The sequence below is a fragment of the Panonychus citri genome, unplaced genomic scaffold (assembly GCF_014898815.1).
Source record: "Panonychus citri isolate SS breed McGregor unplaced genomic scaffold, ASM1489881v1 Contig00138, whole genome shotgun sequence".
Taxonomy (NCBI): Eukaryota; Metazoa; Arthropoda; class Arachnida; order Trombidiformes; family Tetranychidae; genus Panonychus; species Panonychus citri.
Window position 1 is genome coordinate 2,637,371 of NW_026515543.1, and position 25,299 is coordinate 2,662,669.

Sequence of the window (25,299 nt, forward strand, 5' to 3'; positions counted from 1 at the left end):
ACACAATTAGTTGATTATTATTATTATGAAATGATTTAGTTCATTATGAGTTATGATTCATATTTATATATGAATCAAAGATAATCAAATTAAATTAAATTGTTACCGTTAACATTAATTGTGACCTAAATTGTGGTTAAATTAAGTTCATAAATTATATTATCATGATTTAAATTGATTCTCATAATAATAATAAAAAAAATGGTTATGTCTATTGACCCTCATTGATTAAAGGTCTAGAGTGTAACAATTAACAAATTTTTAACTCTAATTGTTGTTGATAATAATAATTGCTAATAAAATCAAAGGTAAATTGTATTATTATTGAAATTAATTTTAATTACAATTAAAATAAAGGGGCAAGGTTTGGGAAAGAAAAGTTAATTGAAAATGGTTTATGATTAACATTTGATTTGTTGATTATGAGATTTTCCAAGATAATCACACACAACACAATTAACCACACATTGAACAAGTAAAATAAATTAATCCATCAATAATCAACAACAATTTAAACCGGATTTAGCAATTAAACAATCTGCTTAGTGAAAACAATTAATTGTTAACAAAAAATAACAAACAATCTTGAAATTGACAAACACAAATCATGTTGAAAACCATTGATTTGATTTAGTGAAATTGAATTTAATTGTTAACAATCAAGTTAAATCACCTTAATTTTGTTTCTTTTTCTTGATCATTTAGTTAATGAAGGTCACCTCAATACCTTTAATCATCATTATCATCATCATCATCAAATACAATTAACAAATCACCGCATCATAATAATGATGAAAATTAGTTTGATTCCTAACGGGCTTTTAAATAGTAATCAAATTAAAAAGTAAATTGTTGGTAATTCAGTTAATTGTAACTCTCATGTTGCCCTTATTATCATTATCAATGTATTATATTGATCATCTGAACTAATAAAAAATTTAGTTGAGTTTCGATTATCATTTTTGATTATGATCAATATTAAATGATTTACCATCAAATTGTTGGTATGATTTAGTTTTAATACTTAAATTATGTCACGTTAACCCTTATGATCATTAAGTTAATTGTTAACGATCCAATTGATGATTCTAATGAATCTTATTACCATTAATACATTTGGTTAATTGTAAACACCAAAAAAAACAAATATTTAACTAATAACTTGTAAGGTGAATGTTGTTAATTGTTAATAATCAGAGACTATTAAAAATTATTTCTGTAGTTAATTAGCCTTATTATTAATTCATTGATTGTAATTATGGTTTTCAGGTGAAATGATTTCTGAACAATTTAATTATTATTATTGATAAAAGTAAATCTTGTTTGAGTTATGAGTTACAATTTGTTTATAAATACATTTCAATGATTAGTTAATTGTTGTTGCTGGATAATTAACCTAGACCTGTAAAGATTTTTAATTGCTCAAGGTTGATTGTGGTGACAATTAAATGATAATAATGATGATGATGATGATGATGTTGAAAGTGACAATCAAATTTGTTTCATTGTTGTTGTGACAATTTAAAATCATAAATCAATTGTCACATTTGTTAGAGAGTGAAAATTAACTAAGATCAATACTTAATTAAAGACAATCAAATGATCAACAATCTGATGATTAATGGTAAGTGATTAACTAATTGCTCCTTACCTTTGAGTCTATTTGGTGAAAAATATCCAAGCATTGACAATGAACAATTAAACTGTTGAACACAATTAATTGATGATTAGAAAATTGTAGATTTAGAAAGTAAAATAATCCAATAGTTTGGTAAATTGTTTATTATAATTAACTAGTTGATTGTCACCACCACCAAATGAGTTGTTATGTTGAACAATTAAACTTTCACATAGATATTGAATCTATTATGACAATCAATTAGTGACAATTAAAGTTGATAGACAACAATTTATATTATGATGGTAAGACCAAAACATAATCACAAAACTCAATGGGATCCTTAATTGAAATTGTTATTTCATCAATTGTTTTGATTGTTTTGATGGTGATGATGGTCAAACATTCAAAGTAACAGTTAATAGTAACAATCAGCAACTGAAGAGATAGTAAATTGTTGAATAGTAAAAGTTAACTAACTAACTAAGTTGTTGATCAAGTTTCTCAAATCCGATAATCATCCTCAGGTCTCACCTAACGGGAGAAACCGGTTCACGAGTAATTTAGTTAAATTGCTAACTAAATGTTAACTGTTCCAAGTTAATTCAACATACACATGGACAATTAAAGGGTCACCTTTGCAATTGTTATCAAAAAGTTTCGGACTAATTAAGATGTTGGTCATTCTTATGATAATATTAACACTTATCTCCAGTTAAGAGATAATATTTATCGATAAAAAGATCAAAATCTACATTCTTCTCAATCTAAATCTCCTCTCCTTTCTCTTTCGATAAATTAATTAGTTGATTAGAAAAAAAAATCTCCCATCTTTTTAATTACTTGATTAACTTATTTTCATCTCGAAAAAAAACTTTTTCGATGGAAAAAAATTTCGCTCTTTTGGTTGTTTTCTGTTCTAAGAGATGGCGCTGAAATCGAAATCGACGTTGGTGCCATCTGGTAGATTCTAATTCTTCTAATGTGTCGTGTCAGTTTCTGGTGGCGACACTTGTGGTTGATTGTGAAAAGATTGATTTTATGTGTTTCATGTTTAGATTTAATTTTGATTTAGTTGATTGTTACATATTATTTACTTGTGAAAATTGTGTTTAAATTGTTGATATAAATTTTTGTTTTCTATTCTCTTCCTGAAAAGGTATAATTGTTTCGTTTCCTCATTATCAAGATGCGAGTAATTTCACAAAATGTTCTCAAAGTACCCAAAGGAATGAGAGACTTTGGTCAACAACAAATGTTGGTACGAATTAAAGTCTTCAAGATAATTGCCGATGCCTTTAAACGTAATGGTGCTCTTGCTTTGGATACTCCAGTTGTTGAATCTAAACAATTGTTAACCGGTAAATATGGAGAAGAATCAAAATTAATCTATGATCTTGAAGAGATTGGTAAGTTATCCGGTATAAAAAGAGAATTTTCTGTGCATGGAATATGATAAAATTCTCTTATACTTTTTGATGTTTTATTCTTTTCTTTTCTTTTTTATTCTATTCTATTTTGTAGAAAATGAAATTCTTTCCCTTAGATATGATCTCACGGTTCCATTTGCTCGACACTTGGCTCAACATAAAATAACCAAAATGACCCGATACTCAATTAACGCTGTATACCGAAGAGATAATCCATCAATTACCAAAGGCCGATTTCGTGAATTTTATCAATGTGTTAGTTTTTTTACTTCTAATTTGCTTATGTCACCATTTTTTTTCCTCATCTGATAATGTGAATTATTTTATTCTTTTCTTTATCTTACCACAGGATTTTGATATCGCTGGTAAATATGATCAATTGGAACCTGATTCAAGATGTTTGAAGGTTCTTTGTGAAATATTGAACGATTTGGATCTCAATGATTTCACTGTTAAGGTAAGTTTGGAAATTGAGTTAATCATTTTTCCCTCTTTTTTCACCAATGACTTTTTTCTCATTATATTCTAGGTTAACCATCGATTACTTCTTAATGGAATGTTTTCCGTAGCCGGTGTACCCGAAGAAAAGTTCAAAACAATCTGTTCTTCAATCGATAAGCTAGGAAAGGTTAGCTGAATTTTTTACTTCTACTGTTAATTTGGTTTAGAAAATATAGTTCGATGATTTATTAATTTCTCTCTTTTTTTATTTCTCAATTATAGTTGACATGGGAAGAGATTAAACAAGAAATGTGTAAGGATAAAGGATTAGAAGAGTCGGCTGCTGATCGTATCGGTGAATTGATTAAATATCATGGATACGTTGAAGTTTTGGATGAACTTTTATCAGGTGATTTAGGGAAAAATGCTAACGCTAAACAGGCTTTAGAAGAGCTTAAAATTTTACACAATTTATGTGTAAAATTGGGTATCAATGGTAAAATTGAATTCGATCTGAGTTTGGCTCGTGGATTAGATTATTATACCGGGATTATTTACGAAGCCGTTTTACAAGATGATGGATTAGAAGTTGGTTCAATTGCTGCTGGTGGACGATATGATGGTCTTGTTGGTACACTTTCGGGCGATAAACATAATGTACCTTGTGTTGGTGTTTCTGTTGGTATTGAACGAATCTTGGCCATAATTGGTCAACGAATGAGTTTAGAACCTTCTAGTGAAATTGATTGTTTCGTAATCTCTATTGGTAAAGGGATGGTTGAAGAAAGGTTAAAGATAATTGCTGAATTAGACGATTCCCTAATTTCTGCTGACCAATTAGACAAAGGAAACCCTAAATTATTACCTCAAATTCAAGCAGCAGAAGAAAAAAATATCCCATTCGCTGTGATGCTCGGTGAAAATGAACTTAAAGATGGAATTGTTAAAATAAGAGATATTAAAAGTCGATCAGAAACACCAATTGAACGTGCAAAATTAGTCGAAACATTGGTAAGTTAATTGAAACAATTTCGAAAACCAGAAATTCAAAAATCTTGACCAAACTTTCATTTCCTTTAGAAAAAAATGCTCGAAGAGCGAAAAGCCGAATTAACCAAAGAATCTGAAAAAAATAAATCTGATTCTGATTCTGATTCTAAACCAATAACCAAAGCGACTCCTGATGAAATCATCAAAATTAAGGTAATAATAACAATCATTTCAACTCCTTCGATAAAAGTTATTCAATATAAATTTGACCTTTTTCGCTCTAATGGTCAATCATTGTTGTAATGACTTAACGTCATCTTTTTTTTTACCTAAAAGTTTTGAAAAATTGATTGATTTTATTTTTTTTTTGCTTCTCAGCTTGATGACGTTTCTGGTGATGATGAGAAAATTAATCAACTATATGGTTTCTGTACACCTAAGGGAATGCAAGATCATGACCCTGAACGGATGATGGACCGTGACCAAGTCTTTGAAACTATTGTTGATACATTCAAACGGTCTGGTGCACAACCTTTGGATACACCCGTTTGCGAATTGAAAGAAACACTGCTGGGAAAATATGGATCATCAGAGGAGAAATTCATCTTCCATTTGCAAGATCAAGGTAAAAATCCTCATGGAAATTCATATAAACTGATGAACTTTTCTAATTCCGATGTTTTGTCCTCTCTTTTTCTCTTTCTCGAAAAAAAAAGGTGGAGAGATTCTCTCTCTTCGTTATGATCTGACTATTCCTTTCGCTCGTTATCTGGCAATGAACAAATTAGGGGGCACGAAAAGATATCAGATTGGTAAAGTTTATCGAACCGATAAACCGAATACAGAGAAAGGAACATTCCGGGAATTCTATCAATGTGTAAGTTGGCCAGAATGTTTCAGTGATCTAAGTTTCATCGAAACTAAGTAATCAAGTTAATTGATTTCATTTTCTTCAATGTTCAGGATTACGATATCGCTGGACCATCAGATAACATGATCGCTGATGCAAAATGTTTACGAGTCCTTTATAAATCGTTGAAAAATGTTGGCCTCCAATCTTTCGTAATTAAGGTAAGATTGACTGATTGATAATAATAAATTAATATTAACAAATTTCAATATTTTTCTTATATTCAGGTTAATATGCGTCAACTTTTGAATGGTGTTTTCACCTTAGCTGAAGCTCCGGAGAAAACATTTCCAACGTTATTTGTGGCCTTAGATAAATCTAGAAAGGTAAGTGTACAATTGACCTTATGTGATGGAAAAAAAATTGTCAACAATTTAATTTTTCACTTCTATTTAGACTCCATGGGATGAAGTTAAAAAAGATCTGATGAAAGATGCTACCTTGACGGAAACAATTTTAGATAAAATTGCCGAATTGATCAATCAACGTGGATCCATTGATAAGTTGGATGAATTGGTTAATGGTGAACTGGGAAAGTTTAAACCTGCTCAGGAAGCTTTGGAATCATTGAAAATCCTATTGAAATATTGTCAATCACTGGGAATTGAAGATGGAATCATTGAGTTTGATTTAAGTCTTTCCAGAGGATTAGATTATTATACTTCTCTTATGTTTGAAGTCTCATTACGAGATCAAGTTGATCATGGATTTGGTTCTATTGCTGGTGGTGGACGTTACGATAATTTAGCTACTTTATTTGCTGGAAGTAAATATAAAGTACCTTGTGTTGGTTTCAGCATTGGAGGTGATAGATTATTGGCAATTAGAGAGTATCAAAAAACCTCTCTAGTTAACGCATAGGTGATTTTACCCAGGGAATCCAAGAAAAAGATAAACTCTGATATTTATAACCATTTGTCAAGTAGAAAGTGAGGCTAATTTTGTAATCTTTTTCATTGATTTTCAATCATATTATTAAAACTTGAAAACTCTTGTTATACACCATTCATGTAATAGAAAAAAAAAGATTCGAAGCAAAAAAGAGAAACGAAAACACAACACCAAAGGTTATCCTTGCTTTTGAAGTTTACCAATCACTTCCTTCTGTTCGAGTTGTTGTTTCTCATACTTCTTAATAAGTTCTTCTTGCTTTTTCCTAAAGAAAATTGTAAGAAAGTGAAAAAGAAAATTATTAATAATATTTGGAACATTGAAAAGGGAAAGTCATTGAGAGAGAGAAAGAGAGACTTACATTTCTCCTGTAATATATTTAATCCTATTTTGAACATTATCTTTGGCTTCTTTGAGTTCTTGTTTAATCAGTGCAGGTCCTATTAGCTTATAAACATTGTCAGAATCATCCAATAAGTCTAATTCCTGTTAATAAAAGGAAGAAAGAATAGAAAACAATCAATGTGGAGAGAAAAAAGAAAATGGAAAATGAAAATGATTCATCACTTGGGCATGAAGAACATTTAACATGCAAGAAAATCTCGGAAAAGAATTAGAAAACACTATAGATTTTTCCTTTTCTAAAAAGAACAATAGTGCAACTAAATCAAAGACAATTAGTTTAATTATTGGAATAGAAAACAAACCTGTTTAACAATATTATTTTCGTTTAATTGTTCATCCAACTGCTGATGGGTTGAAACCACTTTTTGATAATCTTTTTGGATGCTGCTGAATTTGGCGATTTCTTCAGCTAATTTAGCAGAGACAGCAGCTTTAGGAGCTTCCATGATGATTGATCAACTGATTAGCGATTAATTAATTACCTAAAATTACAGGGAAAATAATCACAGGATTAAAATTAAATGAACAAACAATTGTGACAATTAAATGAAAACAAATGAGAAACTAAATGTTAGAGAAAAATAAAAGACCGACGTAACCATGGTTACCCTTTTAAAAGAACCCGCGACTTTTAAAATTCTTTATTTTTCTCTTTTTTCTAATTGTTTAAAATGAGAAATTAACTTGCAATAGAATTAAATTGTTGTTGATTGTTGATTGCTGATTATGAGAAAATTTAAATGATTGGAAATGAAATGTTGTTCGTTCTTAATTAGTTATGTTTTGTTGTACTTTCTCATATGAAAAATGTAACAATTAACTGATCACAATTTACTGATAATTTTTCAGAATTTAAATTAATTGTTATTCACTTGAATTTAGATGATTTAATTGTAGATTATTAAGTAAATGCTGTAAGTTACATTTCAAGGTAAAATTCAATTCTAATCAACTACCACTCCCTTTAATTGTGGTAATCATAATTTACTAATCATTTTGGTTTATTGAACAGTTAACACAATTTAGATTATTAAGATTTAATCAATAAGAAAATCAAATTATCAGAATCATTGATTGATTCAGTTCTAGGATAACATGAGATTGGAAAAATAAAAATTAAAAACTAATTAATTTTAATCATCCAGGTTAATCAATCAACAATAATAATGAGAAACAATTAAAATTAAATGATCAATACAATTAATATAATGAAAAGTTTATATTAGTTAACAATTAACCTTAAATTGTTTTGTTTTTTTTCATTAATCTCAGTTAATCAAATTTAAACACACTGATTGTTGGTTAATCATATTCAATAGTCAATCAATAATTATGATTAAAAATGAAGCAAATTGATTGTAACTTTAATTTTTGATAATCAATGATTAAATAATCAATCATTTAGAAAGGGTAAAAGTAACAATTAAGTCATCAATTGTTTAATTGTTAGTTAAAATAATTTAATATTCAATGAAAATTAAGTTTAACGATCAATTTGTTTGTTAATTGTGAAAAGTTAATCACAACCGTTATGATATTAATTGTAACATTTATACAACAACAACAATTAACATTATTTAGTTTAAGGTTACAATCAAAACTAATTTAGTATCAATCAAGTTAATCAGTTACAATAATAATCATCATAATCAAAAAAAAAAATATGAAAATGAAAGTTTCAATTTGATTGTTAATTATGATATTTAGCAACAATTAAACTTACAATGATTATGATTTAACTATCATTGACCCTTTTTGTAAATCGTGATAATCAATTAATCAACCAGAATTTAATCAGAGGCCATCGCTGATTGTTTCACAATCAAGTAAATCTAAATCAGATTAAATCAATAGCTAATCAAATAGTTAATTGTATGGTAAAAATAATGATAACAATACAATTAATCATTTTCCCATAAATCTAAATAGTCACACCTTGATTTTTAAATTATTATTTGATTATTATCAATAATCTAAATGTAAATTGTATACATACAATTAATCAGTGGATTAACTAACTAATCAAAAAAGTTAATCAAAAACATTTAATAGTTTTGAAAAAAAAAGTTGATGGTCAATTTTAATTGAGATGATAATCAATTAATTGTCATCATAATTGCCTCTAAATTTCATGTTTACAATTAACAATTAATGAAACAACATTTTCACCAATTGATTAGTGTAAAATTTGATAATCATTTTTGTGGCCACTTTAAATTGTTACACTTGATTATCAGTTGAAATTGGATATTAATTATTGATTAACAACAACAGACACAAAAGTTTATCAAAACTAATTGTAATTAGATTTTTACCTTCCGGAGTATTAAATTAGTTATAATAATCAAGTATAAAAGGTGTTGATTGTTGCATCGGGCAAGGAATTACAATTTAATACAGTTCGATTATTGTATTAATTCATTTTGATTACAGTTCGATACGAAAAAAAAGTTCAAAACGTCCAAGGGGAGGGATTAAGATGAGGCGGTTAATATGAATTTGGAGCGAAAAAGGTAAAAAAAAAAGTTGAACAGTTCAAATGAAAGTCGAATGCGCATCGAAAAGAGGAAGTACCATTAACCTGTACACCAATTTTTCTCATCACCCTGTACTTTTTTTCTGTAATTTCTGTCTACAGCTATCCATCAGTAGCTCCATCTAGTTGATCCTTGTTGTTGAAGCTTCTCACTCTCTCACTTACTCTCTCTCTCTCTCTCTCTCACTCTTGTTGTTCCTCTTTGAGCTTTAATTTGTTCAGTAGATTCAGAATGTGAAGATGAATTAATCTGGAACTTGGTGAAACTATTATTGAGTTTAAAGCTGAGCATCAAAGTTGATCCGGTGATTAGCTGATCTCAGCTTTTCATCATCATCCCGATAATTGTGAAATATATAAAGTGCCTAAAGGATTATATTTAAATCAGGTGATAACAATTTGTTACCAATATCCAAAGGAAATCCTAACAATCAGCAATGAAACAACAATTTAATTCAGAACCAATTGAATCGGATTATTTTATCGCTGAAAAAATTGGCAGGTAAGTCAATCAATTGTAAATTACATTTAACCTTTCAAATGAATAATCAAATGATCATCGTCACAATTACCAATTTAAATTGATTGTTTAATCAGCCTCACAATTTACCTTTTACTTTTACTCTCATCTAACAATTACAATTGTAAATTTAATACTTTTAATTGTATCAATTAAGATAATCATCATCATCATCATCATCATCATTTAGCAATTTAATCACAATTTGGCTTCAATGTTTATCATTTTGTAAACACAACAACAACAACAACAATTTACTTTACCTTGCTAATTACTAATCAACTGCAATTAAACATTCAGATTAGTCTTTTAATCACTGACAATTTTTAATCAACAATAATCAGAGAAATTAGTTAATTGTCTCAATCATATTAATAATAGTAAATTGAAATCAAATGTCACATTGATGTTTGTTTATTGTTTATCTTTCATTCATCACCATTGGAAACCCTGATGACCGGTTTAAGCTTTTTAATTGTCCTTGATTTTCATTGATCATTTGTTTTTTTTTGATTAACTGATTTAGTTAATTCATTTACTATTATTATGATTACCTGGTTATTGTTTCTGTTTCCATGGTGTCAATTGTTTCCGTTTAAGTAAACATGATTAAAAGTGTATTCTATGTGAATGATTGGGTTACCTGTTAATTTTTTTTCTCAATTCCCTTCTAATTGTTAACAATCAGTTCTGTTAATCAATTCTAATCTCATTAGAACTTTTTCTTTCTCTTTCTTTCTCTTTCTTTATGTTCATTGATTGAATCACCAACAATTTAATAGTAATTTGATTCATTGAAATTAATTCAATTGTAATTTGAACTTCTTCTCATTATCCTTGAATTTATCAGAACTTTTTCTTTCTCTTTTCCTTTTTCTTGATTATAACGGATTCTTTTTTAATTGTTAACACACAATCCGATTAAATATCTTAATTGTGACACAGGAAATTTGTTACTTTTTCTTACACTTAGAGAATTAACTTAATTGTAATAAATATAAACACACACGATTCTCACAATTTTCTGATAATTGAGTTCTCATTGAATACAGAACAAAATTGACAACAATTAGTTAATTGTGACAAAGGTGAGAGATGAGAGGATTAAGATGATTGTATTGTCAAATATTGAGAGAGAAAGAGAGCGAGAGAGAAAAATACATTTAATTGATTGATTGATTAATTGTCTTGTTTGTAATTAGTTTTAGAAGAGCAAGAAAATTTACTGATTTAGATTGTTAACAATTTATTGATTGTTTATACTCAATCAGTTCTGATGGTCAGCTAAATGATCACCAGGCTAATGTTAAATCACATGGTCTTGGTGGTGCAATTTGTTGTCTAATTAGTTGATCATCTAGTTGATTTTGTTGATTTGATTGGAAAGAGATTTGATTGTTCCAACGATTATCATCCATATTGGGAATTCTTTGCATGGGAAAAGATTAAGAGTAAAAACAGAAAAAAAAAGAATTGGATAATACAATTGGAGATTAACTTAATCTCATCAGAATGGGAATTAAGGTAAATTAATTACTTACATTGGAACGACAACAATTTTAATTGGATAATAATTGGGTTGAACAATTTGAGATGTTGATCTTGCCATTGGTGAGCCAAAGTGTTGCATAAAATGTGAAGGCTTATTGGATTGAATGGAAAACACAATGATACAATTAAAGGTCTTAATTGTTGACCATAATCATTAAACTTACCTGATTAGGTGTATAAGGAGACCTTGATTGTAATGATGGATCCATGAATTGATTGTGCATCGTTGATTGTGGTTGTGGTTGTGGTGGATAAGGCATAATGTTGTGTAGAAATGGAATCGGAATCGGAATTGGAATTGGGATTGATTGTTGTTGTGTTGGTGCTCCTGAATTATTGTAACAACAATTAACCATTTTTAATTAGAATCGAGTAAAATTAACTGTAAATAACAATTGCTTACCTGTGATAACAACGTTTCCTTTGCTGGCAGTTGACAGTTTACTTGAATGTAAACAATTAAGAATTAGAAAATAATAAACAATTGTTCTGAAAATTGTAACAATTAATGAGACTGGAGACATTTTTCCAATGTTGATGATACACTAATCACTTTTCAAATGATTGTAATTTAAGTTAAACTCTTAATTGTTGTGAATCTTTGATAATGATGATGATGATGATGGTGGTGGTGATTAGATGATTTGATTTGGTTGATTTAATCTTCGGGTCAAAATTGTTTTCTTTAGGCAATTGACCAAAAATTAAGATCATTCACTTTCACTCAGTCAATAATCAATTGTTAATCCAAGAATCATTAATCTAATCAAAATTGTCGCAACTCAATTTAAGCTAATTGTTAATAGAAAACATGAAAAATTAAATTTGGCAAAACAAACAATCAGCGATTTCAACATTTCCTTACCATCGTGTTATTAATTGTACAATAATTATAAACCAAATTAGATTAACCAAACAAATCAGTTGATTCTGATGCTAATTCAAGGTAAATCATGATAATCATCATCATCATCATCAATATAATGATTATAATTATCGGATGTTGATCATTTTTCTTGCACAATTTAATGGTCATTGGTCCTCTTTCAAAGTCCATTGACTTTGCTGGTCTATCCTTTCAATTGATATTTATTATCATTACAAATTTGAAAGAGAAAACGAGAAACAGATTAAAGTTAATCTTTCATCAGATTAGATTAACATGGGTCATTATTATCACCATTAAATCATTACCAATACACGCCCTTGATTATATTAACAATATGAAGACAATTAACAAAAAAAACTATCAAATGATATTCAACAAAATGAAGATAAAAAGTTTTACCTGTTAACCATAATTGTTACCTGTTTATTATTTTCTCACTAGATTAATGAACTTTATGTTAATTAACAGGTAGAAAGTTATTATCATCATCATGTGTTGATTGTTGATTGTTGATTAACGTTGATTCATTGACACCTAATTGTAAATAATATGAGACAATGAGTAAATCATGATTGTCCTTTGGTTGGAACTGTATATGATTGTGATTACCATTATTTAATTGTTGTTTTGTTGTTGCCGATCAACAATTAACTAATTTGCTTGATAATCTTATTAATTGATAGGAAATACTGACCATTGGATTATTAATTGTTACACTTAATGGTTGTCCAATCTGTTTAACAGTTTGATTGATGATAATTCAATTGTATCTTTAGATTGTCACAATTTTCAAGCAATCAAATTAATCATTTATCTTGATGATGATGATGATGATATTAATTTTTTAACATTTGATTATCTTAATCTAAAGTTAATTCATATTAATTTACATCTTCTTAAATGATTACAAGTAATTTATTCAATTTGAATTGTTGTTATCTGTTCAACAACAATTACTATTAAATAAATCATATAATCCATTGAGGATAATTTGATTGATAGTTATGTTAATCACAATGATTTAATCATCAGCAAAAAGCTAGTTAATCACACATGGATAAGGTATTAGTAATTGTTGATGATGAAACTCAAATGATTAAATAATAATAACAATATTAGATTGAAAAGATGACCAACAATCAGAGACCTTGGATCAAGTAATATAATTATTATTAACTAACGATTATCATTTGGATATGATTAAATTTGATTACACTGAAAGAAATCAATAAGTAATAATAATAGAAATGAAAATGGGAAATCACAATCAAATTTGATTAAGAAAATAAGTTGAAAAAAAATGATCAATGGAAAATCAAATCAATCAAGTGAATCTTTTGTTTTCTGTTTGATTGTAAACAGGGAAACTAATGATTGAAAACAATTTGACGGGTAAATAGCTGTTAATTACTAAGTATTAATCATGACAATTGTGATGATTAATGATTAATCAACATCGGACTATGGAAAGTTTAAAAACTCATTCAAATCAACAGTTAATTTAGTGATTGATTAAGATTTTCTGTTTCCAGTTGCAACTTTTAACATTGTTGTTGATGATTTTCATTTAAATCATTTTCATCTTTAATCTTGATTGTTGATCATTTTTGTTTTGCTTTTTCCTTAATCAATATCTTGATTTCTAATTATTATTATTAATTTAATATCATTTGAATCAATTTTTGACACTTGGTATTTTCTTGATAATATCAAAAGGGAGATTCTTATTTGTCCCTGAACATGGATTGTGAATATTATTATTATCAATGTAATACCATTGTTATTAACTCGATTGATAGGGAAATAAAGTTAATTGGACAACAATTTGGTAAACAATTTAAGTTAATAATAATATCTAGTGATTACTAGGAGCCCAACAATCAAAATTGTCTTCATTGTGATCAGTTTAAATATCAGAGGAGAAGAAGAAAAAAGTTTTTCTCTTTCAATTGAATGGACATTAAGTTACTGACCAGTGTAAAGTTTGTGCCTTTTTCTTGTTCTCATTGATTTCGATTATTAATTATTAATCAATTTATCATGAATTTAAATGCCAATAATCAGAATATATCGTCAAACAAATTACAAGTTAATGGATTAACTTCATTACAAAGTGACGATAATAATAATAACAACAACAGTGAATCTTTGATTGTGTCATCAAATTTAATTACTACCACATCATTTTCATCATCATCACCATCATCATCATCTTGTGATAATAATAATCAAATTTCATCAACATCTTCACCTTTAATGTTCAATGGTCGTATTAGTTTAACTGCTCGACCAGCGATTCGTATTAGGAATCTTAATGTCACCTATGGTCACTCGGGGTCAACTGAATTTGTACTCAACAATGTTGCAATGACCGCTCCCAAGGGTTGTATTTATGGTCTATTGGGTCCATCAGGGTGTGGCAAGACCACGTTGATTAAGTGTTTAATGGGTTTGAAGATTCCCGATTCTGGTGAGATATCGATATTCAATTATAGTCCAGGTACTCGGGAAAGTGGTGTTCCTGGACCTGGGGTGGGTTATATGCCCCAGGAAACTGCGCTTTCACGAGATTTAACCATCAAAGAGACTTGGACATTTTTCGGACGAGTTAATTTCCTAACATTTGATCAAATCAGTGAACGAATATCATCACTAATCACCTTATTAGATCTTCCTGATAAAAATACACTAATTAGTTCGTTGAGTGGTGGTCAACAGAGGCGAGTTTCTTTCGGTGTTACAATCCTTCACAATCCAAGGTTATTGATATTAGATGAACCCACGGTGGGTGTTGATCCACTTTTACGATCTCGTATTTGGCGACAATTAACAAACACGGCAAGACTTTATGGGAGTACGATAATTGTTACAACTCATTATATTGAAGAGACTCGTAAAGCCGATGTTGTCGGTTTCATGAGGAAAGGTGCAATCATCGCCGAGAACAGTCCGAATGCATTCATGAGCCGATATGGTGTTAACACTTTGGAAGCCGTTTTCCACCATTTATGTTATATCCATAAACGAGTCTCACTTTCGGGCTCCATGAAACAAATATCATCGAAAGAGGGAGCGAAAAAAAAGTCAACCATCAACTCGAAAGTTCGAGGAAACAATAACGACAGTAAAACAACAATTGCGACACTTTCAGCCCCATGGTCAAGACCCAATGAAACCTCCGATACTCATGCTTGGTGGATACAATTTGTCGCAACTTTAACCAAATACAATTTACAAATTATCCGCCAACCAGAAACAATAGTCGCCTCCCTTGTGCTTCCCATAATCATCTTGTTGGTGTTTTGTGTCTGCATCGGAGGAACTCCCAACGGTGTACCGATCGGCCTCGTTAACCACGAAAATTGTGACTATACGACCCATCAAATCAACGATCACCACCAAAATCACCATCAGAAGCACCATCATCATCAAAATCACCACCACCATGAGCACCATAGCCCATCGCCTTTAGGTCACAACGCGAGTGATTTTTACTTTTCCAATGAACGTTGTTTGAGCTCAGCTTTTCTCTCATCGATTAATAGTTACATGTTCAGTAAACGATATTATGCCGATTACGTTGATGCGCTCGATGATGTGGCCAGTGGTCATATTTGGGGTGTTGTTAGGATTAAGAAAGGATTTACAGATTCTCTTTTGGCTCGATTAACTTTCCAGGAAACTGATCCGTTTACTGGTACCTCGATTGATCTTAATTCATCAACCATTGAAATTCATGGCGATTTAACTTCATTTGTGTTAACTCGTTTGGTCACTGGTGCTTTGGGTCGAACCTTTTTGGATACCATTAAACCGACATTGTCCAATCCTAAATTGGCCGATTTACCAATTAAATTGGGTTCCACTGTTTTCGGCTCATTTGGTAAATCAGATTTCTTTGGTGTTCGTGATTTCGCTGCACCAGGTTTGATGATTGTTATCGTTTATTCAATTGGATTCGCGCTTACAGCGTTTACTTTGCTCATTGAGAAGGAAGATAGAACCCTTGATCGAAACTATTCCGCTGGACTTGGTGCATTTCAAATTATTCTTGGACAAGTTGTCACTCGATTTATTTTTCTTATCCCTCCGGTTGTCATTCTATTAACTCTTTCAATCACCCTTTTCGGTGTACCCTGTAGAGGATCTTTCCCTTTTGCCATCTTATTACTTTTACTTCAAATGTTATCTGGAATGTCCTTAGGTGTTTTTCTGTCCACTGTCCTTCCGTCCATATTTTCTTGTGCCATAGTAGCAAATGCTGTCCTACTTTTCACTTTCATTATATCGGGTGTCATGTGGTCAATCGATACACTTCCCTATTACCTTCGTTGGGTCAGTGTAACCCAACCGACCACTGCAGCAGCTGAATCACTAAGGTCAATCCTGGTTCGAGGTCTTCCAATTGCACAATCATCTGTATTCATGGGCTATGTGACCTCTGCCGCTTGGATCGGTGTTTGGTTGACCTTGGGAACTTTGTCCTTTGCATTTCAAAATAGTTAGAACCATTAATCGAATCCTTTACCTATCATCAGGGAATCAAATATGTCCACCAGTAAATTAGATAATTTTCCTAATTGTAACTCGATTGACATTCTCCCAATTGTCCAATTCAATTACAATTCATGTAATGACCATTTAACACCCTTCTGACCATCACCATTATCAATTGAGCTTCCATCATCATCTATCCCACTCAATTGAATACAATTTTACTCTGAAAACTGAAGCTAATCTCAAATTGAATCTCAATCAAAAATCATCAGTCTCATTTATTGTTACAATCACAATCACGCCAGAAAATCATATGAAACCTTAATTATTAATCATTTAAAATAATTTATCGTCATTATTGATAATATAATAACCGGTCAAGTCACGAAAATCTTGCTAATTTCATGATGAGGAGGAAAAAAGAAAAACAAAATCACCTTAATTCAAATCAATCTTTTTCCCTGTTAATCTTATACCTAAGAAAATTAAACCAGTAAGATAATCACCATCATTATCATCACGCTGATTACTTGATGATTTAAATTAATCAGATTCCATTAACAATTTCATAGCCGTTTTCTCACCAATTTCACCATAGAATTAGATTGTTATTGCAAAAAAGAAACAAACAAATCTCGTTCTTTCATTTGATTGTCATGATTAACTTAATCTTAATCCAGTTAAATGTAGTTAAATCTAATTTACTTTGATTTTAATTTTCTCTCTTGTTAATATTTCAATAATATTAATTCTCATCAACTCAGTTAATTAACCCTAATGATGACCATAAATTTATGCTTGATTATTAAGCTGAAATCGGTTTGCTTGACCAACACTCAAATGTAATCTTTGTCTGTAGCTCATTTTAATTGTGTTTAAATTTCATCTTCCGTTAATTTAATTGTATCAATTATTTTGATACAATTACAATTATATTTTTACCTCAAGTCTCTTAAGTGTTGAAATAGTGATAAAATTTATGTGTGTCCAGTTTTGAATAATTAATGTCCAACGTAAGGGATAATTTAATCCTCTGATTTGAATGTTACACCTAGAAAATGATGATGATGATGATAATCAGTATTATGAAACATTTACATGACAGGAAGATGATTTAACTCTATCATCTTTTTACCTTCTTCTTACCTTGAGGTCAATTTATCTGTCCATCTGAATACGTGTTGATCGTCAGAAAAGTGCGTGTACCTTTAAGTCCCTTTCGTTGTAACGTGTTGGCGAATCAACAACAACAACAGAAAAACAAAAATTCTGATTGTTATCATCTTTTAGATTATTAAATCATCATCATCATCTATTTTATCATCTTCCTCTTTCGTGACCATATTTCCGGTCATTTTTCTTCATTTGTTACCTTTAAATGTGTAACATTTCCTGTTACAGATAAACACAAACGGCGAAAAGATTTAAATTCAATTCTCAAAAAAATGATAATCATGATAATTCAAACAATTTGACTTCTGAATTTGAAACATCTTCTATTATTATCATAACAATTACCGCTCAATCAAAGGCCACTTTTTTAGCCTCAAAATTTTCATCTATTATTAGCTGAACATCATCATCATCAACATCAACATGATCACAATTGGGAATCATCATTTTAACAACTTATCTACTTTTATAATGATAAACTTTTCATTCATGTTGATTTAATAAACTCAATTCAATTGAATTGGATTAACATTGAAACACAATCAATAACTTTTTCATTCATTATTATTAATATTTATTTCATATTCACACTTTGAATCTGATGTGTTTATCACTTATAATATATTATGACGATGATGATTTACATTTTAATTAACTTGATCAATCTCATTATTCAATCAATTGTTTCAATCATCTTTTTTTATTCATTTCTTATTCTTCCAGTGGTCAATTTGCTACTGTCCGTCGATGTATTGAAAGGTCATCGGGTAAAGAGTTCGCAGCTAAATTCGTCCGTAAGAAACGTATCATTGGCTCGAGACGAGGATTAACATTGGAAGACATTGAACGTGAAGTTAATATACTCAAGAAATTAAATCATGACAATATCGTTAAATTATATAACGTTTACGACAATGGAAATGAAGTTATCCTGATACTTGAATTGTAAGTAAATCTATTGATTGGGAACAACAATTAACAGTAATTATCATCAATATCATAATCAGAAATTAATCCAACCCAAAACTTGAACAGTAACCAAACAAATTCAACATTAAACAATCAGAATCTTAATAAAACCAACAGACTCAGAAAACAGATTAACAGGTAATGTTATAAGCCATTATTAGGATTACCTATCATTAGTAACTCTCTCTCTCTCTCTCTCATTATAATTGTTGTCATCATCATCATCACCTTTAGATTAGCTTGATGATGATAATAAAAGAGTAATAATAACCATAAAAAAACTTCATTCATACCTTGAGAGTTACTAAGATGTTGTTTCCTTCCGGTATTTTTTTTACTCTCTACCTGTCAAGTTAAATGTTTGACCATAATAATATCATTTATGAAAATGATATTATGTATATCATAGTAATGGTCATCTTTATTACCTTTATTATTATCATCTTCATCTTAATTATGACAAAATTTTTTAAACTAACCCTTGACTAGGAAACAATTTAAGGGTAACCACATCATACATCATACAAACTCAAGGTAATTCTTGGGTTAGTTAAACCAGGAAACGTTATTGTTACTATTACCAAATTGTTATCATTAGACTTTTGTATATTTAATGAAAAAGGTAAATTGTTTAACTGGAAAATGGTCAAAAAGTTTATCAACTGACCAGTGTCAACAATTTACTGTCGAAAAAAAAATTTCACTTCGTATTCAATGTTAATCAACTATTATTTTATTATGTTTATGGATCTTTTTTGTTTTCATTTTAGGGTCAAAGGTGGTGAACTTTTTGATTACCTGGCAGGTAAAGAGGGACTTGAAGAGGGTCAAGCGATTGCATTTATTAGACAAATTTTACTTGGACTTGACCACATGCATTCAAAAAACATTGTCCACTTGGATCTTAAGCCTGAAAATATTATGTTACTTGACAAAGAAACACAAAGATTAAAGCTAATCGATTTTGGATTATCTCGAGTGGTCAATACTGGTTCAGATATACGAGAGATACTTGGTACACCAGAATTTGTTGGTCAGTTTAATTTTTTTGTCTCTCCTAACAATCAGTCAAACAATCAGCTGATCACAATCTAATTTCTACTTTTCCTCCATCTCTTTCAATTGTCCAGCTCCGGAGATTATTAATTATGAACCAATTACTTTAGCAACCGATTTATGGAGTGTCGGTGTTATCACATATAATTTGTAAGTTGATTCTTTAATTGTTACAATTGATTTTCTATCAGCAATTAACAATCAAAATGGTTTCAAAAACCTCTAATACTAATCAATTAATCAACACAATTATTATATAAAAACAGGTCAAAAGTAATAGTTAATTATATTGTTAGTTTTAGAGATAAATTCAATTCTTTATTACCTGATATTAATCAAACGCAATCACTTAAATTGTAAACAATTTAATCTTAATCATTTCCTTTATCACAATTTATCATCTTCATTATTTTCCTCTTTTCTTCCTTGACCAATCACTTATAATAACCTTTTAAATTGTAACAATTTAACAATACAATAAGTTATATATACAATTACTTTGTACGAACAACAATTAAAAATCGTTTAATTGCTTATCTCTTGATTACCACAATTAGAAAACTTAATCATTTCCTTTTCCATCTTAAATACTATTTATTAATTTTAATCTATTTTTATTATTTTTTTTTATTTCTCTCTCTCTCTTTCCCCTTCCCCTTTTCATGCTAATCCCAACATCTTAATCCCAACAATTAAATGGATTAAACCAGATTAACTGGAGCTTCACCTTTCCTTGGTGATACCAAGCAAGAAACTTTTACCAATATAACTACAGTTGATTATTTTTTTGATTCAACTCATTTTAGTGATTTAGCTCAACATTTTATATCAAATCTATTGGTTAAAGATGGCAGGTAAGTTAATCCTAATCTCAATATAACAGATTAGTTGGATTAATAATGATAATTAACTTTTCCCTTTGTTAATTTTGTTTTAAACTTTAAAGGAAACGTTTAACCGTTGATCAATGTCTATCCCATGATTGGATTAAATCAAGAGACTCTCATTTACTCAGTGAAACTGTGATACAATTAACTAATCCAGTAATCAACTATCAACCTCAGATAATTAATATTAAAGCTCGGAATAAGTGGAAAGTAAGTTTACCTCATGTTTATTAATATTTGCAAAGTAAATTAAGATAATCCAACAATTGAATAACAATTGAATTATGAGAGATTAAGTCAATTGTAACTTATTGTCTCGAATGATGATTTCTGCTTTTTTTGTTATGATTAACTCAAATATGATTCCTGTTGATGTAACTATTGTCATCATCATGATTCTTGAGAGAGAGAGAGAGAGAGAGAGAGAGAGTCTTTCACTTTCATCATCATCTTACCTGTAATCTTCATCTTCCTAATGTTTTCTGCATTCCTCTTATGTCTTTCATCAATTTTTTTTCTGTCAGACTGATTTGCTTGATTTTCTTGTTTTGAAAAATTTTCTCATGATGATTTTCATTGAGACTCACTCACTCACTCGCTCATTCACTTGGCCTTTTCTCATCATCCATCCATGACAAGCACGATGACGATAATGATGATGATGATGATGATGATCTGTATCTTATTAGGCTAGTTTACATTGTTATCTGAATGCTTGAAAGGTTTCAGTGAGAGTTTACCTGGAAAAAGGTATGTTGTTGTTGATGATGATGATGATGATAGATTATCAAGGAAGATTAATTTCTGATGAAATAAGATAGATATCAGGATTACATGAAAAACATGATGATACAAATGAAATGATTTTCGATATCAAATAAGTTTCTCTCTCTCTCTCTCTCTCTCTCTCTCTTTCTTTCTTTCTTGAAATAACTGGTTTAGATTATCCGTAGAAAAGGATAAAGATTAAAAGATTTACCAGAAAGAAAAAGAAAAAAAAGTTTTCTATTCATTCATCATAATTACGATGATGATGATGATTTCCTTGAATCTCTTGTTGATGTTGATTAAAAAAGTTAATCAACAAAACTATTAAAGTAATCAAATGATTTTAAATTGTTCTCAGAATCAATTTCTTTCATTACAATTACCATTCAATTGACAATAATAAAAGTCTCTCTCTATGTGACAAAAATAATCGTTAATCTTTCATTACCTTGATTTAAATTCTGATCAAAGGTAATCCTTTGTTTAATCTGATTCTTTTCACTTCTCTCTCACTCAATTTCTTGATCCACCTTAATCCCAAGTCCATAATAATAACAATCGACAAAAAGCATCAGGTAAACAACAAAAAAAAACATCACAAAAAGAAAAGTAAACAATTAAAAGTTGACCTTCAAAGGTTCATCTAAATTGTAATTATCATCAACTGAATTAAGAACTGACCAGTTATCATTATCTAATATTGAAATAGTAATCAATTGAATCAGTTAATCATAATGATAACAATGAGATTAAATCTGAGAGGGATTTATATAAGTTTAATGGTTTTCCCATACATTTTGATATTCATGATCAACAAAACCTTTAATTGTTATCCAAATTAATATCAGCCTTTAATTGTGATCAACGAGTTGTCAATATCAACGTTTATTTAGAGAAGTTAATTGATCGTCATCACTTTTGATTGTTATTCAATTTTAATCATTATCATCGATCATTAATCTTAGAGCTTAATTTTTTTCTCTCTCTCTCTCCTTAAATTGTTTTCATTTTAATTCTAATTGTTGGATTAACATCAAAACAATCAAATGACGATTAAAGATGCTGATGATGATGATGATGATTTGATTCACAATCAGTTGATTACACATATAATTTACAAACGCCCAGAAAATTATTTGATTGTTGATGATTATTTCAGTGATAATGATTAAATATAGCAAACAACAATTAAGACAATAATATAAATCATAATAAGTACAGTTAATCTTGATAAACTTTCATAATAATTCAACAGTTAATCATAATGATAATTGTTGAGACATACGTTAATTGTAGTTGATTGTGATCATAATCATTAAACATCATCATCATCATCAGATAGATTGGTTGAAATGATTAAGTAAATTGTTAACGATTCCGATATTTGTGGTTAATTTTTGAACTAATTTTTTGTTTCCCGCTTTTTATTAATCACGAAAAATTTGATTCCTATCAATTGATTAGGGATAATTAGTATTCACTTTACAATTTACTAATCAATTTTATATTCCAATTATCATTTATATTAATAGGATATATGGTTAATTGTTGACCTTATATTTCATTCACTTGATTAGTGTGATCAACTAATCAATAATTAATCATTACTCGTTTAAATTTCAATGATAATCAACTGATTGGTTTACCTTAATTGCTACTTTTTGTTTTCATTGCTGATCTAAATTACTTTCACTTGGTTAAATTGATTGAATTTGATGATTTTCTGGATTCTGATTAATTGTTATCCTTTAAATTGTTACCATGAATATGATAATTAAATTGATTACGATTAAAAACCAATCCCAATCTCAATCAATAAAAAAGTTTGTAATATTATAATAAGAAAATGAAAAATTCAAATGTTAATTGTGATTAAATTTTCTTATTCTCATTCACAATTAACGTTAGTTGGTTAAAGTGCAAATCTGATAATAACAATTAACTCACAATCATCATCCGATCATCAGCAATTGTTGATAATTAGTGATAATCATAATTATATATATGAGAAAATGATTAACTCTGTCAGTGAATTAATTTCTCAGAGGAAGAGGGAAAAAAATTAGTTAATTGTTGGTGATAATCAAATGGGAAGCAATCAAATTGATTAAAGTTCATGTTGATTTAAATTGATATCGTTAATCATTTTCATCATCTTCTTAATCAAATTGATTAGTTAATTTTTAACTCGTTCATACCTTTAATTGTCTTAATTGTTTGTAGGTTTTTGTACAATTTTACCTTGATTAAGTTTAACTAATTGTTATAATCAATTTAATTGATTGATTAACCAATTTTTATTGGATTAACACAAACCAGACAATTTAATCAGGTTCAAGGTTTTCATTTTATTACTGTAATTAAGCTGCAATTAGTTAATTTAATTAAAGATCCAATTTGTGTTTTTTTCATCTTAACCCTTCAAATTTGGTCTTCAAATTTAATTACAATCAAAAGTTTTGATTATTTAACAAATTGTTACGCTAATCTTGTCAATCTGAATGGTTAATTGTTGATCACAATTGATTCCGTGATTTTGGGATTTAACGATTATAAAGAATTGATTTAAATGTGATTAGATTATTTTTGTCAATATACTTAAATTGTGAACAATTAACTTGATTACAACAATCTGATCATTTGAAAGGTCAATCTGTGGGTGGTTTTTAATCACAATTAACCAGAAAACTTCAATCAATTTACTACCTTGATTAATATTAATCAACATTTAACACTTTTTGTTTCTCATTTAAATTTTGATGATTAACATGATTAACGATTCGTAGCTATTAATGTAATATATTGATCTTAAATCATTATAAGCTAAACAATCAGTAAATTGGGTTATAATTCAATGAATCAATACAAGTTAATCATGATGATAATCATGTTTTCATCTTGATTATTATGATTCTGATTAAATTGTTAATTCCTTATATGGATTCACCTTTTTGATTACATTTTAAATTCACTTTTTTTCCTGTAAACCTAAAGTGATATTAAAACTAATCAATTAGGTAACAATTACCGTATTTCCCCGCATTTATCGCCAGTGCTAAAAAGTGGAGAATTCACTGATAAGCCTTTTTTTGCCTTTTGACCATCGACCAGGGCGCTTATACACTACTGAAGTAACCGGTTTTGAGATTGACTTTTACTCGAGAAAAAGACCCAATCGGTTAGATAACAATTTAAATTGATAATTGTTATCTCGAACTGTATGGTTTTATATTCAGTTATCAGTTGATGACGTAAAAAAAATCTTCTTTGCCAATCTCAATCGTTTAGATTGGAAATTCATTTACAAGCCAAGCGCATATTTAAAAGTGTCAACAAGGACTTAAAGCCGAATTTTTCTCACTGATAAGCACTGGCGATAAATGCGGGGAAATACGGTAACTTTCATACCTTTAAATTGGCTAATTGTTTCAACTTGGAGTCTCTTTAATTGTTTCCAGTGAGCTTTCCATTGATGGTTTAGTTAATTGTTGTCTTACTAATCATAATCTTGTCACGATTTAACCTTCAAAATGGTTGATTAAAAATATCATCAACTTGATTGATACAATGACGATGATAAAGGGTGCTGCGTTTAAAAAGTATAACTTATCTTACTTAAAATTGTGATAAGAAGATGACAATTTAATTCAATTGTACACATTTTTCATTTTCTTATCACAATTTTAGGTAAGATAAGGTAAGACACCCTTTAAAATATTAACATTGATCTTATTGTTTTACTTTAATTGTTACCTTTTCGGATGACAA

The 25,299-nt window shown here is 29.2% G+C and overlaps 6 protein-coding genes across 9 annotated transcripts in view; 3 read left to right on the plus strand and 3 right to left on the minus strand.

Annotated features, from left to right (window-relative positions):
* The window catches only part of LOC128393843 (pleckstrin homology domain-containing family G member 5-like), an 81,122-nt gene extending 79,064 nt beyond the window's left edge, over positions 1-2,058 (minus strand). For 3 of the 4 annotated variants that reach the window (XM_053354071.1, XM_053354068.1, XM_053354069.1), the window contains exon 1: positions 1,652-2,054. In XM_053354071.1, the coding sequence (XP_053210046.1) occupies positions 1,652-1,685 (34 nt within the window). In that variant the 5' untranslated portion in view covers positions 1,686-2,054. Of the gene's footprint in view, positions 1-1,651 lie in introns of all 4 variants that reach the window. The other variant, XM_053354077.1, reaches the window with a different exon arrangement.
* Positions 2,059-2,647: 589 nt separating this feature from the next.
* LOC128392967 (histidine--tRNA ligase, cytoplasmic-like) lies at positions 2,648-6,389 on the plus strand. The gene is made up of 11 exons (XM_053353061.1): positions 2,648-3,027; positions 3,143-3,303; positions 3,398-3,505; positions 3,578-3,676; positions 3,772-4,500; positions 4,570-4,692; positions 4,858-5,104; positions 5,196-5,356; positions 5,443-5,550; positions 5,617-5,715; positions 5,786-6,389. Exons 1-11 carry the CDS (start codon positions 2,808-2,810, stop codon positions 6,248-6,250), a joined length of 2,520 nt encoding a protein of 839 aa, XP_053209036.1. The 5' UTR covers positions 2,648-2,807; the 3' UTR covers positions 6,251-6,389.
* Positions 6,326-7,254, minus strand: LOC128392968 (prefoldin subunit 6-like). Its single transcript, XM_053353062.1, has 3 exons — positions 6,988-7,254; positions 6,642-6,766; positions 6,326-6,545 (listed from the first exon to the last, which is right to left on the minus strand). The coding sequence occupies exons 1-3, from the start codon at positions 7,129-7,131 to the stop codon at positions 6,458-6,460; spliced, it is 357 nt and encodes a 118-aa protein (XP_053209037.1). The 5' UTR covers positions 7,132-7,254; the 3' UTR covers positions 6,326-6,457.
* A 2,156-nt stretch (positions 7,255-9,410) lies between these two features.
* The window catches only part of LOC128393483 (death-associated protein kinase 1-like), a 45,253-nt gene continuing 29,364 nt past the window's right edge, over positions 9,411-25,299 (plus strand). The window contains exons 1-6 of the mRNA XM_053353668.1: positions 9,411-9,723; positions 18,575-18,796; positions 19,591-19,853; positions 19,951-20,026; positions 20,587-20,730; positions 20,823-20,973. Coding sequence (XP_053209643.1) covers positions 9,659-9,723; positions 18,575-18,796; positions 19,591-19,853; positions 19,951-20,026; positions 20,587-20,730; positions 20,823-20,973 — 921 coding nt within the window. The 5' untranslated portion in view covers positions 9,411-9,658. The remainder of the gene's footprint in view (positions 9,724-18,574; positions 18,797-19,590; positions 19,854-19,950; positions 20,027-20,586; positions 20,731-20,822; positions 20,974-25,299) is intronic.
* LOC128393486 (uncharacterized) lies at positions 10,838-12,718 on the minus strand. Its single transcript, XM_053353672.1, has 5 exons — positions 12,581-12,718; positions 11,696-11,844; positions 11,457-11,620; positions 11,283-11,383; positions 10,838-11,169 (listed from the first exon to the last, which is right to left on the minus strand). The coding sequence occupies exons 2-5, from the start codon at positions 11,814-11,816 to the stop codon at positions 11,034-11,036; spliced, it is 522 nt and encodes a 173-aa protein (XP_053209647.1). The 5' UTR covers positions 11,817-11,844; positions 12,581-12,718; the 3' UTR covers positions 10,838-11,033.
* LOC128393485 (ABC transporter G family member 23-like) lies at positions 13,898-16,908 on the plus strand. Its single transcript, XM_053353671.1, has one exon. It carries the CDS (start codon positions 14,222-14,224, stop codon positions 16,685-16,687), a length of 2,466 nt encoding a protein of 821 aa, XP_053209646.1. The 5' UTR covers positions 13,898-14,221; the 3' UTR covers positions 16,688-16,908.